Below are 15,257 nucleotides of genomic sequence, written 5' to 3'. Positions count from 1 at the left end.
TTAACAGTTAAGATGAGCACTGAAAAGTTTGCCAAATTAGTTAGTGTCGTCTGCAAGTTGCAAGAAATCCTTAATGATCTTTTAGAAGGAGAAAATGTTCATAATGGTGAAACTGACTGAACTCCAACTCCAGTGATCAACTTGTCTTATTGCTCCTTTAATTTATTCAAATGCTGCTGGCAGTGTTTTAAGATAACGCTGAAAAGTTCTATTTTACTTGAGCATTATTGTTAATGGTATTTCAACAACGTTTTGTGTAGGAGTTTGTGTTAGTCTTAATTTTGATACCAAGATTTTCATTTTCACAGCTATTGCATATTGGTTTCCTCGATTACTAATAATTGTTATCAGCCCTGAAAAAATATTGGTCAAACTTTTTTCCGATTACTGTCCATCAAAGCACATCAACTAAATGTTGAAGGTTTTGTAAATATTTCCAGCAGGTCCGATCTACCAATAATAAATGATATAATATTTGATTGAATGAAATCTTGCTAATGATGGTGTATACAGACTGTTTGACGCTGATCTATAACATATAGCTTAAGTCTGAGAGATCTACGTTTTTTTTAAGTCGCACTGAGCAAAACGTTTTTTCATTAACGTCGACCGGAAGTCTTAACCCTAACCTGTCCACCTTGACACCGGTGTCCCCACCCCCCTCAGCGCGGCCCACCTGGCTTTATCAGTCGCTCTCCGGCCTTCATGGCCGCCCTGTCTGCTCCAGGCCTCCGCCGACTCCCGTGATTAAGTAGCTGCAGCGGCCCGACACAGGAACTCTGTCTTCGGCTGTGACCATGGCCAGGACTGGTTTCTGCGACTCCAAGCCTCTGCTGGACTTACACAAGAAGGTGAGCAGCTGCTGAGTGTCCTCAACACAACCAGTCTTCATCATGTCTTAACCCTAAAATTAAAAAAAAAAAAAAAAGTGGAGCGCTGTTCCAGTCTTCAGGTGCTCAAAGTGAGATTTTTTACCTGTTCATTAATTTTTAAATATATATAAATATAAATATATTTGATGAATCTGAGGGGAATTAAAGGGAGAAAACGCACTGATTAAACCATAAGCTCAATTTATTGCATTCACCTGCCATCTCAGGTGTGAAGTACCTGATTAGTGCCTGACTGCCAAAGTGCAACCCAAGCAGAACCACTCTGTGAGGACACTCACGTCCTCTCATTACTGTCCACTAATGACTGATAATGAAATGTTGCCACCTACATTCACTATCATGACCTGACACTTTTTTTTTTTAACCTCAGCTGTGGTAATAAAATGGTAGGAATGCATTTTTGTGTGTCCACTTCAGACTTTCTGTTGTCTCTCCAGGTGGACGAGAGGCGAGCCCCGTTAAGAACCTGGGCTAATGCCTGTGGGCCGATAGATCACTGGCAGCCTGTAGAGGTAGACGAGTCCAGGATGGCTCCTGTCAAAATGGAGACAGAACACAGATGGGTACGCCCTCTCTTGTTATCTTCGCCCACTGCACTTTCTCATCTGTCATCTCTCTTGTTGCCAATTCTCTGCCTATTAGTCTTACATTTTGACTTAAAGGGGCAGTGCACCCAAAAAGGAACTTTTTTCTCTCTGCCAAACGCCAACCATATCACTGCACAGAAGGGAATGTGCATCTACCCATGGACAAGAGGTTACAGCTCAGCAGTGGTGGACAAAGTACTCAACCCCAGTACTTGAGTCAAAGTACAGATACTCCTGGTCAAATATTACTCAACTACAAGTGAAAGTTGCGCAGTCAAATTTTTACTTAAGTTGAAGTACTAGAGTACTTGGTTTTAAAAATACTTAAGTATTCAAAAGTATATGTTTTAAAAAATACTTAAGTATTCAAAAGTACAAATTACAAAGTACATTTTCTAATATCAATACATGCTGTATTGTTTTCATGATGCATTTACAGAAGCTTGTAACTCTCTGAAACCACCTGATGATGCTCTGACCTGCTTGTAGAACCACTCTGCTACACAAAGTCTATAGAAACACCTATAAAAACTTCAGCATAGAATTACAATCAAAAACAAAAGAGACAGCTGTTGTCATTTTCTGATGTAACTGTATTAAAATCACTGCATAAAAGCAGATTGAAGCCAACTGTAAGGATTTCTCCAAGTCTGTTAAATAACTGAGATTTCTTTCTGTCTTCAGAGGCAGTATATATACATGAATTATGCTGTATTTTTCACCCCAATAAAAACAATCCCACTTTAAAAGCTACCTGGAATAATGAATAATTATAATAACATCTTGAGATTTAATTTTGTCTTTCTCCTGCCGTCACCATTACCGCTTTTTGTTTGAATGAAAGAGGCAGAGCTTGCTTGTTCTTGTTACAGACGCCTGGATGATGTATTTCCACTTTTACATCAATCCTATTTGAGAGGAGCTACTGTGATTGGTTTTCTTTTGTGAGGAACACAGCATGCGACCAATTGCATTTTAGAAAAGAAAAAAACACCAACAGCTGACTTCAAAGCTTAGTCGAAAAGTAACAACAACCTTCCTGGAAATGTAGTGGAGTCAAAAGTACAATATTTGTCTTTGAAATGTAGTGGAGTGAAAGTAATAAGTTACAGATGGTAGGAAGATAGATATTGCATGAAACTGCTCACATCAAGGTCTGTTAGTTATCTGGAGTAGCTGGGTCATGAATTCTGGAAAGAGGCATTGCTGTTCAAATGTGTGGGGTTTTTTTTTAGCACTGTCAGCACCACTGCCATCCAGTTCCAGAGTTCCTTAGAGAGAAGGCATCTCTACAGCCGCTAACTCAAAAACTCGGCAACTCACATCAAAACAAGCAAAATGGATAAATTCCACTACAGTTGGAAGGAAAAAAAAAAGTATTTTGATTAGGGGGTCAACTTAAGGGCTTGGAGCAGGGCTGCCCAAAGTGGGGCCTGCAGGCCAAAGTTTCGATTCAATTCAGAAAATAGTCACCAGATTAGATCGATCGCAAACAACAATTCAGAGAAGAAGTCATAACTTAAATCAATCTAAATGTGGTTTTATTTATTTTTTGTAAGGTAAAAATGCTCTAGGATCCCTAATTGATTTGGTCATGTATTTGTGTCTTAACAGTACAATATGTGTTTGCTTTTGGCTCGTGGCCAACTGAGTTTCCATTTTTTGCTCTCCAAGGGAATTATCTGGGAAGCCCCGGGTTAAACAGTATGATTTAAATGTGAAGAATCTGCCCTTTACAGTAATAGAAGCTACTTTTTGTAATCTTGATGGTCTGTAAATATGTGATTCTGCCTCAGCTGGGAGTATATGTGTATTTTCTCATGTCAAGGGCATTTGCTATCATTACATAACACAGGGTTGTGCAGTGAAATAAGAGTAGTAGTTCCTTCAAGCTAAACACAAATACAACATATTAAGATGGTTAAATAAATTCTGAGTTGAACAGCATAAAAACAAAACATCTATACAGTTATTTGCATATAAACATATACACAAATACACCCAGGAAAAATTCTGCACATTATGAATGTGTCAGCAGCAACAAGAACTGTTTGTGCCCAAAGCAATATTGATATAGCACATCAAAAAAAGCTTAAAAAAAAAAAAAACTCATGACCATAACACACCCAGTTGTCAAACTGATTTGTAAGATGTTGTCTGTTTGCAGGAAAGGAGGTTATCAACACAAACAAGTGAAGACATCATCATGGGCTTCCATGAAGACAGTCAAACACACTCAGCTGGTAGTGTAATCATTACTAAAGGTTTTCAAATATTTCTTCATGCTAGACTCTTTCTTTTGTTTATGAATGATATACTGCCAGTTTTGACAGTTCTGACATCCAGTGTATCCACCACAAGACAAGATGCAAAAGATGCGTGCGGAATAATTTGGTGCTCTGTTGTTTTTCCTCCATGTCCTCCTTTCCATCCTGCGCACAGATGGCTGTGTGGAGGAGCCTGTGCTTCTTCAACCTCTGGGGCTGCAGGGTCTTAACAGCCTGCAGGCGCTGGTGCCCAGCCTGCTGCGCCATGAAGTGGAGATGGCACTGGAGAAGCTGGATCTTGTATGGGACAGAACATATGCCTGGGACATGTTCTTGGATATGATGGTGAGACATCAAGCACTGAGGTCACTGAATAGCTTCATGTGTTTATCTAAATGTTTCTAATTTATCCCTAAAGTGTGCTGATACCATCAATAATTGTATACACGAAGGGCAACATCGAGGACTGGCACAGACACTTATCACACTGCATCTCTTTTTGAAATATTTATCGCATGCCTCCTGTTTTGTGGTTTCACCCTGCAGAGAACTCAGACACAACACTCCTTTCCCAATGCTGACTTGCCCCGGCATTTCACTGACGTCACTCGTGCTGTCCTGGTGGACTGGCTCATTCAAGTTCATGTAAGTATCACTGTAGATAGATGGAGGGATGGAAGGTTGTCTAAATCTTCAGATCATTTAGAGTCACATGCTTGTTGATAAGAACTTGTCAAATGCTGGCAAACTCTAGCAGAAGGATGGCTCTATTTGTCTCAGGTGTCAAAGTAGACATTTGTGTTGAATGGCACAAAAAATCTGTTGCCTTGAATGAGGAAGATTAAAGGAAAAGTCCACATTTTTTGCTGTCTTGCAGTGAGTTAGAGGAAATGGTTGAGACTAGAGCCTGACTGATAAATGACGAATTATAGCAACTAACAAGCAACAGCTACACAACCTTTGTGATAACATAAGCACACAACTCATCAAAATATAAATATATATTTGTTGTTTTGTTTTTTTGTTGACATTTTAATGCTGAAATGTTCCATAAAAGTTTGATGCAGACTCACAGCTGCAGCAGAGGGAGCTGACACACATTTTTGCAATAATCCTTCAAATGTGTTTTATCACAAATGTTGTTAATGGAGGCAGGATATTTTACAGTTTGACAATTAACTTTTGCATTCAACATGACACCAGTGCACTGAAACGGTAAGCTTTCACTGGTATGTTTAATAACCATAAATAATTACATAAATTAAAGAACCCAAATGTATACATGTATAAAACTTAAAATGCTCCCTATAAAACAATAACAAAACAACCTACATTGTTTTCTGTGTGTTATAAAAAAAAGTTTTCAGAAGGGCTCATATTGGACAACATGTACACTGATACCTATTACGTAGCTGTGAGAGGCCGATATTGTCTGGCCGATATATTGAGATACTTGAGCTGACTTTTTTTTCTGTGAATAGTTTTCAGTCTTAAATGGCCTGTCTTTTTTCCTGTCAGGAGCTAATGCATTTTCAGGCTGAGACACTCTATTTGGCCGTACACCTCCTCAACCGCTGCCTGCGTCAGATCAAGGTGACAACAGCCAACCTGCAGCTCCTCGGCATGGTTTGCCTCTTCCTCGCTGCAAAGAAGGAAGAGTGTCTCCTCCCTGAGGTAGTTATGCTCGACCTTCCTCAAGTATTCAGCTACAGTATGTTCCACTTTCTTGATCGTGTGTGGTATCTAATGCATCTGAATAATCCGTGATAGGTTTGTTGCTGGCTGGGTTCATTTATTTTAGCTAGTTATAGAGCTAATGCACCAAAACGTGAGACTGAAAAGTTGGTAGCTCTAGTGCCCAGAGAAAGTCAGCTGATAAATGGTAGGTTAGTCTTTCCTTTTCTTTCTTCCTCCAGGTTTCTGGACTGTGCTACTTGATGGATCACACCTACACTAAGCATCAGCTGCTGCGAATGGAGCGCAAAGTCCTCTGTGGGCTCAATTTCAATTTGTCTTACACTCCCCCTCTGCATTTTCTCGTTCTGCTTGCCTCAGTTGCTCGCTGCAGTGCTAAGGTACATCTACAATGTGCGTTCTTTTGTTGAGTTTAGTTATATTTCAGTATACAGAGAACTGAAGTGTCGCCTGTGCCTCCAGGTTGTGTGGATGGCCCGTTACCTGCTGGAGCTGTCTCTGCTGGAGGTCCAGTGTGTGGTGTTTCTGCCCGTGCAGCTGGCAGGAGCAGCCCTCTGCTTGTCCCGTCATGTTCTGCAAGAGCCTCCGACACCGGAAGGGGAGGCTGCCTGGTGTCTGGCCTCCAGCGTTCATGTTGGCAGGTATGTTTCTTGACTCATGAGAAGTACTCTGCTTATCTGCAATGCCCTTTTGCAAACCTTTACCCTGGCATTATCAGCACTGTAGTCTGTAGCTCTGGTTTCTCTGTGGAAGCTTCTTTCTAAATTTTTTTTTAATAAGTCTGCATGACGCTTTGGTCTACGACAGTCTAAGACAGTAAGCGTGCGTCCTCCTAGTTGAGGTATAAAGTCAGCACACAGTGGAACACCTTCCACAGCAGCCGCCCACCTACCCTGCTTACTCTGTACACCTTCACACCATGAATTTTATTTCAGTCAACTCAATTAAATTGGAACAGTGGAAAGGCGCTTGCGATGTTTTAGTTTGTCAAGTCTGAATGAAGCTGACGACGATGATGATGATGATGATGTCAAAATCACTGTTTCAAAAGGAGTCTGGTGAGAGCAATAAAACAGCTGTTTCTAGTTAAACAAAATGCATCTCTCTTTAAAAAAGGTCTCTCACTGTCATTGCGATTGGAAGTTGATTTGGGGGGGGGGGTTCTGACTGACAATTTGAGTATTTGACATGTATGCTTTGTGTTTTCCAGTGAGACTGTCCTGCTGAGGATCATGCATATCCTTGCCAATGCTGCATCCAAGGCCCACATCCGAGAGACCTGTGCTACTTTTATTAAATTCTCCTCCCCAGAGACCATGCATGTGAGCAGACACCCAGGTCTAAAGAATGCCTCTGCTCTGCTGGGTATATGCACTTGACATTCCTTACTTCACTTAATTATATCCCCAAGCTTAAATGTAGAGATATTAGACTAGTATCAACCAGTAAGGACTGTAAAAGCTGTATATTATTTGCTATGGATCTTGAGGAGTTGCCATGGAAATGGGTGAGGAAGAAGTATGAAAGATTTGATGCCAAACATTGTTTGAAGAATTGAACACACTTTGCATACATGTGATTTGCATGTGACCTAGTGACATACCTATTTTATGATCTTATCTTGCAGCTGATTTAGAAAATATTTGAATTGTATTGATGTGTCCTTGTCATTTGTGAAGAGTATGTCTATTAAGTTGTTTCTCAAGTTTTAATGTAAAAATAAAGTGTCTGCTGCAGCTGTCTGGTTTGACTTTACTTTGACTTTACTTTGTACTAGGGCTGCGCCATAGGGTAAAAACATGGAATATTGATATCATATTAAAACACTGATGATGATGTGCCATTTGTTGGAATCTGTACCAAACAAACATGTACATCTGGGAACAACATTTGAAGGCAAGGGCATCTCTGCAGCACTACAGTACATCACATTACTGTTTTGTCAGTTATGTTCCCTTATGAAAAAATTGCAGCTTAATGCTGCCTTTAGCCGTATTTTTATTTCAATATTTAGATTCTACAGCTTAATTGGTGTAAACACATGCCACAGGGCCACCCTCTAACTGCATGGCTGCATTGTTGTTGGCCACTCCTGTTCACATGTGCAAGCATGCTGACGTGTTGAATGCCTGAAAGGAATCACTGTAGAAAATGTGAGACAGCTGCTACACCATAACTTCATATCAAGAGTATTTCTTTTCAGCAAATGTAAACAACTGGATATTTGGCACACATACTGTCGAACTGTCATTTTTGTACAGGCTCAGTTTTGTCTTACACTTATATAAAATGAGTTCTCAAGCATGCACAATAGGATTGTGTATGCAGGCTTTCATTCCAGCAAGCAGCAGTATTATTTGTGCAAATCTGGGTTCAAGATAAAAGCCAAGCAACCAGGCAACATGACTAGAGACTTAATATACACCATTTAATGCACAGGTCTTAGCCAGCTATAATCTTTCTTTCTCAACATATTAATTTCATGTTAATCCAAAATGTCACTTTTGTATCAAATTGTCATGTTTTACCAAATATGAAGTCTTGTAAGAAGTACCTAGACCTGCTTGTGTATTACACAACGTTTCCTCGACTAGTTGCTGCTCGTACACCAGTTTCTGACTGGCTTCATAGGCGCAGGTCATGTCATGGTCTAGAAGGGAACCCCAGACCCGCGAAAGGTCTCGCGAGACTTTTTTTTTTTTTTTTTTTAACACGAAACATGATCTTTGCTTCATCCTAACCAAATGTTTTTTTGTTTTTTTTTTAAACATGCATACATTTTGACCCAAAATTGTCACACTGCAAAATATAATTGGGTTGTTTAGAATGAAGAGATTACGCGTACAAATGTCACGAGAGTTTCACCAATCAAGAGTTCCCTTCTAGACACGACCGTCAGTGCATTGTGTCTCGTAGCTCTTCGGTCCGACAGACGCCTGTGGGTTCATCTGAGGTAACGCACGTAATATTTATCAGTCATGTTGAATTGAGTCATCGCTTTGCTAACATGTTGTCTTGTTTCTGCATATAGTATCGAATGACATTACGTTTTTAGCGACATTGACATTTATTTGTTTTTTTGTTTTACTTTCCTAACATTTCGTCGCCACATCAAACGTTAGCGTCAAGCTAGCTAGAGTGAGCCACCAAGGATTTCAAAACAAAAGTACGAACGTTGCCACTGTTTGTTAAATATTAATTAAGACACTGCCTGATGAATTTAACATAATCATAAGCGCTCTAAATCGCTCTGGTTATTGACGGACTAGTTGGTGTTGGCGTATGGTTACATAACCTTGTTTTTTTCATTACTATGCATTTTATTTTGAAAGTAACCAGACATGCTGTTGCTAATTGTGATTAGCTCAACAGACATTTCTGTCTGTGCACTCATGTCACACGGTTTGTTTCACTAAGAGGCAAAATGAATCATGTTGCACTGCAACTCCAACAGATAACAGTTTAAACATGACATTGCCGGTGGACATTAGCGTTGGTCGGCAACCTAAAACTGAGAATACAAGGAAAAACGACCCTTGATGGATTAATTGGCCGTTTACATTGAGAGGTAAGTTTTCCACTGTATGTAGACATAATAAATCTATTGGCTTTGGAAAAGACAAGATATGGCTAAATCTACTTATGTCTTATTAAAGCTTTCACTTGTTTATAACTTTAAGGCTTTCACGTGGCTGTCGAGATGTTAACAACCCTGAATGTGGGTCAGATTTCATTATTTACGTGTTTTGTGTGTGTTTACTGTCAATGTGAGAGGAAGTGTATGTTCGACAGGGCTGTACTCAAAGTTGAATGTTACATAATATGGGGGAGGAGGGGGGAGGAGGAGGAGGAGGGGAACTGCTGTTTCAGCTGAGAACGAGGTGTGCTGCCTTCACGGAACCACTGACTCCGATTATCTCAGAAGCACGGCTCGGAAAAAAAGTAACACGTCTAGGGTAGATGAAATTTTCTGTGAAAAGGGAGACGTGGTGTTTAGTAAGGGTGGACAGCATTGGAGTTGAGCAGCAAGCCTCATGCATATTTCTTAATAGTTTTACAAGTGCAGCGTAAATTTAGTGTAGATTTGGCCTAAATGTGTATTAACGTTAATGGCTGCTTTGTTGATTCACGAGTGCTTGTAGCGATTCCCTACTCATTTTGGAGACAAAGAACTCAGCACAGAGAACTATTGCTTGTCATTCAAGATCAACTTAAAAAAAGATGTGGTGTAGCTTAAAAATTTCCAGCTGATACAGCCACCCATTTGCTATGTGTTTTGGATTTGTACTTTGACCATTAGATACAGTAATGCCAACTAAGTTCTCATATAGTGGTTAAGGATTGTTGTCTCTTATTGGGTAACTGCCTGTCATGTCATTTTCATTTAGGTTTCAGTTACCTTACTCTTCAATTACACAGGGTTTGTAGTACAGTAGAATACTTGACAAGTTGAACCATATGTTGACATTAAAAAAGGAATAAAGTAAAGAAAAGGGGAAGCCACACTTGCACTGAGGCAAGTTAATGGAAAGTAAAAAAGCCTTTACTGTAAATGAATAATGGCTCGGGAACTACATACTTTTCTGGTGCATTCAAGCCCAGTGGCTTCCCTTTTTGTGCCTCAGGAGAACCTCGCATTCACCTGGTGTTTAGTACTTTACAACCATGAGCACCCACTATATATTTTTTTCTTACTTTCAGGAAGAAATTAATTCTTAATCCCGGCCTTATGTTGAACAAGCTGCAGCAGTCTTGTGAAAACACAAATTGACTCTGTGCTCCATGTCTCTGCCTGCTAGCTTTTATTTTTATTTGGGTAAACAGTGTAGTATTTCTGCTGACTCAAAACAACCTATGACCCCTGCATGCCCTGGGCACACACGTACACACAGGCACCAAAATAGTGGGAAATATGCTTACACAAATGGACAGATTTTTCATGAGCTTTCTCATGAGCTTAAACAAAATGTACATATACAGTACATGTGGAGTTTTGGCACTGTGTCCAGTGACCTGTCACTTCTAAAATACACTCAGTAAAGTGCTACTGTACCTATGCTGTTTCTGCAGGAGCACAAAAGATAGGCTGTTATCCTATCAGTATACGCAGCTCAAATGAAAACTTAATACAATGAAACTGAATATTTTCGCTGACATTCTCTATGAGGTATTTATAGAGTATGCACATGAAGTTATATGCATAAATTGCCTGGGTTACATCCCTAAAGGCAAACACATCGCTGTCAACACGTGTCATTATGGATTCATGTAGGAAAAAAATGGAAACACTACTACAATGGTATAAAGCTGTTGTTTAATCAACAGTTTAAGAAAGAATTCAGGCAAATGTTTTCAAAGACCAAAGCCCAATATTGAAGACAAGAGGAACAATATTATATATTTTAAGGAGTTATGTAAACAGATTTTTTAAAAATATAAAACTGTTTGCTGCTGATAACAGTGACATCACAGCATACTATCTGTTAAGATGTGTGGTTATTATTGTTATTTTATGCATTTCAATGATAATGTATTCAAAATGTGCATTCTTTGCTTCAAATGACACCAGTATGAAATTAAAATTTCTAACAACTTGTCAGTGTCTAAATAATTAGAAGCCACCATGACAATATTAGTATGTATATTTGTTATTGTTAAAAGAATTTTAAATCAAAGGAAAAATGTCTATACTGATGGTGATTAGAGGCTTGATCCTCTCTCAGCATGCAGTGGGTGATATGCAGGGCACAACCTGGACAGGTCACCAGTAGAGCTAATACAGAACAAAACATTATTTTGGTTTTAGTCTGGTAGTTTCTGGCTTTCAGAGACAGTCTAATCACAAATCAATCTCTCATTAGGGTGGAATATGCCGAAGGAACAGCCTTCCTTGAGCAAGCACAGTCTTTGTGCGACCTCAAGTAAGAATGCCAAAGATAAGAGCAACAGTACGACTCTGCTGGCAATACGTAATACTGAAGATGCAGATGGCTCCACTGGACGGAACTCTCGCTGCAGTTCAGAGAAAGACTCTGGCTACTCTGGTGAGTAAATTTGGCAAATATGTCACCAGTGAATAATGGTTTGCCAGGGTTTGTTCTCCCAAGCTGTACACTCCCAATTACAAGTCAGCCCAGGCACTGATAAGTATTTTCTTATATTTGAAATGATGCAATGGCAAAGAAGTTATTGTGCTGACTTTCAGGTTTAACTTGATCAAGTTTATGTCCACATCAGATGAAGAGTGTAGCAATTATAGCATTTTTTATTCTGAGTCTGCCAATTTTAGGGAAAATTAATTGAAGAACGTTAGCATGCAATGAAATGGAGTCATATTTAATTTTTGCTGTCAAATCCTTTGCTGCTAATGACTGTAGTTAGTAGTTATTTTGGTCAACGAAACATCAGAAAATGGGGGGAAATGTTGAATTTTTTTCCCAAAGCCCAAGGTGACATCCTCAAATGTTTTGTCCATAACTCAAAGACATTTTGTGCTTTCACAGAGAATTAAGGGTACAGAAAATATTATCATTTTAGGAACTGAAATCACAGAACTTGGAGATTATATAATAAAAAATGACTCAAAATCGTTGTGGCTGTACCTCATATAGCCACCATTAAATTTCAAATTCCAAGAGCCAAAATGTGTCACTGTTCTAGCACTAACCACTTAATGAATTGCACTGTATAATGTGACTCTGATAAGACCAGATATAATCTAAGAATCAGTGAATGTGTGCAGTATGTGTGTTTTTACAGGCATCACAGGGATTGAACATGACTATATAAAAACATGTCGGTTCCTCTTCCTTTGCTGTCTGGGAACATAAAGTAAATGTCTGTGTATTTTGACATAAGTTTGTAATACATATCAAGATGGTATGAAAAAGTGCAGCAATGTCACAAATACCCAACTATCCCTTTGAACATGACTTTGCTCTGTATCAGTAGCCATTTCTCATTTCAGTTTTTTCCAACTTCTCGGCAGACGGCTCAGACTGGCAGCAGACAGATGTGGAGGACCAGAGGAGCAGCAAAAGCCAGTTAAGAGGCTGCAATTGTGCAGAAACTTCACAGCCAGGCCAAAGCCAAGAACTTGGACAAGGGCATCCTGGGAATCCTGCTCTGATACCAGCAGGCCATAAACATTCACCCATCTACATTATCAAGAACATTGTGCTTAAGCAGGTAAAGCAGGTGTTGGCAGTAGTCCCATGATCTTTCAAAGTTCTCACCTTCATCACTGACATCACGTTATTTCTAACTAGATTACATCATTTTTTTTTAATCAAGAGGGGATGTTTTCGTAGCAAGGGTTGTCGTAGGCAACTGGACTTGATAGAGTTCTTGAAGACGTTTCACCTCTGATCCAAGAAGCTTCTTCAGTTCTGACTGACAGGTTGGGAGTTCAGGTGTACTTGAGTTCAGGTATACCCTGAACTCCCAGGTGATCCAGCTGAGGATCACTTAGACAGCCATGACAAATCCTACATTTACCACTGTCATATTTTGGTGATACAGGTACTGTTGAACCTAACCACTCTCCTATGTGTTTTAGGTAAGCAAGTTTACAACCCCAGATTGCACGTAAAAATGTTCCTGTTTCTGCTTGACATCTCCAACATAAATTCTTCAACAAACCTATCCTATGGTGTTTAGAAGGAGTAAAATAAAACTCATGTTTTATCTTATACTAAGTACATTTCCCCTACCCTCCTTTATGTATTTACCAGTATTAGACAGTATTTTTACCCATTCCTCATTGTTCAGTTCACTTCCTAGGTCTTCCTGCCAAATGATCCTCAGATTTTAAAAATCTTTCCATCTTCCAATTTGATTGCTTTAAAATTGAGTAAGCTTACTAATACCCTGTCTTCTACTTATCTTTGTTTTTTTAAATCTGTTTCTTCTCCTCCCACCAGTCGGACGTGATCCAGAATAGAGGTGAGGTGCATCGGAAAAATGGAAGCAGGGAGACCGGCAGTTCTGATGTTACTCGTGTGATCTTTTTACAGCAGCCTAGCTTGTCCACCGTCCAGCTCCTCAAGCCCCCATCCAGGAAGTCCAACACCACAGGGAAGAAAATAAACAGCACTTACCTGCCCATTCTCAACTCCTACCCTCGAATTGCACCACACCCCAGCAAGAAGCCACCTGATAAATCTTCACCAAATAATGTATCACAGAATCTGAGCAAGAGGGTGTGCACAGAACACAAGAGTGATGATGCAGCTATGACAAGGAGTATACCTGAGCAGCACCTTTATAAGCAACCCAAGTTAGCAGTCTTAACCTCTGGGTTGCAGTATTCCTCTTCAACCAGTCTATCCTCCTCCAGTCCCGCTGCTGTCTCCTTGAGCCAGGGCTCCCAATCTGGGTCCGATCTACACACCACCTCCTCCCTCCTCTCCATCAGAGGACTTCACAGAAATAGCAGCGTCAGTGTTCGCCACCGCCGTTTCCTCAACACAGTAGAAATCCTCAAACAGTCAGGTCTGTTGGACATTACGCTGCGCACAAAGGAGCTGCTGCGCCAGAGCAATGCCACAGAGCGGGACGTTGCCCAACTCCGCCAGCACACAGAGCTACTGTGCCAGGCTACCAGCAACCCCAGCTTCAGCCTCAATGGCATTGCAGCCTGGGAACATCTATATCGATCCATGGCGGAGTCTGGCAGCTACCCCAGCCTTAAAATCCTGCAGAATTTACAAGATTCTGACAGTCAATCAGAGAGTATTTCCACAGGTGACACCAATGGCCCACTAGCTTCTGAGAACTCAGAGGTGACGCCGTCTCAACTTTTCAATACCATCCCAAACCAGAACTGTCCTGTGCCACAGCAGCCTCACTCAGGACAAAGCAACGAGCACGAGGCAGGTCATAAATCATCAGAGAAAGACACATTTATGCCTCCTGACAGTTCTACTGGTTAGCACAATCTGCAGTGCCTTTAAAGGGAAAATAAATGCTCAGGGCTAGCCAGCAGAAAACCAATTGATATTTTTGGCTGTTCGGTTCATTACGGTTATTTAAATCTACTTTTATTGGAATAATATCTCTGCAGGTTAATGGCAATCAAAATACGAATCAAGTTTAGTTCTTATTGTACATGTTGGAGTACAAGTTTTGTACTTCACCCGAGTTAAATGTAAAATATGCAGCATTGTTTGTAAATACACAATTTTTAAGATGGGGCGCGTGTTTCTATACAGCACTGGCTCTTTAAATGGAAAACAAAAAGTGTCTCAGTCTGAGCCACGCAGCTCTATTCCAGCCAAGCAGCAACAGGTCATGTTTCTGCCTGTCCACAGGACAAGGAGAGGGAGGAGCAAAAGGGACAGTAAATCTTTTGAAGCAGCACTGTAGGAGAATTTGTTTGGCTGTTGAGTTCAAACATAAACAGTCTATCTTCAAAATCGCATTTCCCATGTTTAATGTAGCTTATTCTGCCCCGGATCACCGAGAAATCACGTTCTAAAGTGCAAATGAACATGGCCACACCTTTGCACAATGCTGGAGTTTGTGTGAATACAACCGATGCGATCCTCAGTCTGCTCTGCCATGTGTTTAAAACTCTTTCTACAGCTCTCACATACAGAGAGCAGAGGAAAGAGGTTTATATATAGTTCCAACCTCAAACCCTGCGGACTGTTGTTTGGGGACTATATACCACACTGGCTGAAACCCAGAAGCATCCAGAGAGCAACCACTACACACATCTAGTGGGTCAGAAGTGATGATTTTAATGCCTTGTCTGTACACATGTAATCAGCGACACAGGAGAGAACCTAAACTTCAAGCCACAGGCATTCAGT

General features: G+C 40.3%; 2 protein-coding genes across 6 annotated transcripts; both read left to right on the top strand.

The window, feature by feature from the left end:
- Positions 1-618: 618 nt before the first annotated feature.
- ccnp (cyclin P) lies at positions 619-7,178 on the top strand. Its single transcript, XM_084717159.1, has 9 exons — positions 619-851; positions 1,331-1,456; positions 3,648-3,723; positions 3,923-4,092; positions 4,294-4,392; positions 5,266-5,421; positions 5,664-5,822; positions 5,905-6,083; positions 6,653-7,178. The coding sequence occupies exons 1-9, from the start codon at positions 798-800 to the stop codon at positions 6,819-6,821; spliced, it is 1,188 nt and encodes a 395-aa protein (XP_084573285.1). The 5' UTR covers positions 619-797; the 3' UTR covers positions 6,822-7,178.
- Positions 7,179-8,232: 1,054 nt separating this feature from the next.
- Positions 8,233-14,910, top strand: LOC146328254 (CLOCK-interacting pacemaker-like). 5 transcript variants are annotated; one of them, XM_084717154.1, is made up of 5 exons: positions 8,234-8,395; positions 8,897-9,010; positions 11,304-11,486; positions 12,410-12,630; positions 13,365-14,910. In XM_084717154.1, the coding sequence occupies exons 3-5, from the start codon at positions 11,312-11,314 to the stop codon at positions 14,373-14,375; spliced, it is 1,407 nt and encodes a 468-aa protein (XP_084573280.1). In that variant the 5' UTR covers positions 8,234-8,395; positions 8,897-9,010; positions 11,304-11,311; the 3' UTR covers positions 14,376-14,910. The 5 variants fall into 5 exon arrangements, with proteins under 5 accessions (XP_084573281.1, XP_084573280.1, XP_084573283.1 ...); XM_084717155.1 differs by lacking the exon at positions 8,897-9,010 and having other exon boundaries at positions 8,233-8,395; XM_084717157.1 differs by lacking the exon at positions 8,234-8,395 and having other exon boundaries at positions 8,692-9,010; positions 13,458-14,910.
- The last annotated feature ends 347 nt before the right edge of the window (positions 14,911-15,257 follow it).

Source organism: Lutjanus erythropterus, chromosome 4 (genome assembly GCF_056507025.1).
Source record: "Lutjanus erythropterus isolate fLutEry1 chromosome 4, fLutEry1.hap2, whole genome shotgun sequence".
Taxonomy (NCBI): domain Eukaryota; kingdom Metazoa; phylum Chordata; class Actinopteri; order Lutjaniformes; family Lutjanidae; genus Lutjanus; species Lutjanus erythropterus.
The sequence above is the reverse complement of the archived record's forward strand: the minus strand, read 5'-3'. Positions and strand labels throughout refer to the sequence as shown.

Bases quoted from the DNA above. Each gene is read 5' to 3' on its own strand.
- ccnp (XM_084717159.1), top strand. From the start codon at position 798: ATGGCCAGGACTGGTTTCTGCGACTCCAAGCCTCTGCTGGACTTACAC. The intron at 3,724-3,922 runs GTAGTGTAATCA...TCCTGCGCACAG, and splicing joins CAGTCAAACACACTCAGCTG to ATGGCTGTGTGGAGGAGCCT. The intron at 5,823-5,904 runs GTACATCTACAA...CTGTGCCTCCAG, and splicing joins TTGCTCGCTGCAGTGCTAAG to GTTGTGTGGATGGCCCGTTA.
- LOC146328254 (XM_084717155.1), top strand. From the start codon at position 11,312: ATGCCGAAGGAACAGCCTTCCTTGAGCAAGCACAGTCTTTGTGCGACC. The intron at 11,487-12,409 runs GTGAGTAAATTT...TTCTCATTTCAG, and splicing joins GAAAGACTCTGGCTACTCTG to TTTTTTCCAACTTCTCGGCA. The intron at 12,631-13,364 runs GTAAAGCAGGTG...TCCTCCCACCAG, and splicing joins AGAACATTGTGCTTAAGCAG to TCGGACGTGATCCAGAATAG.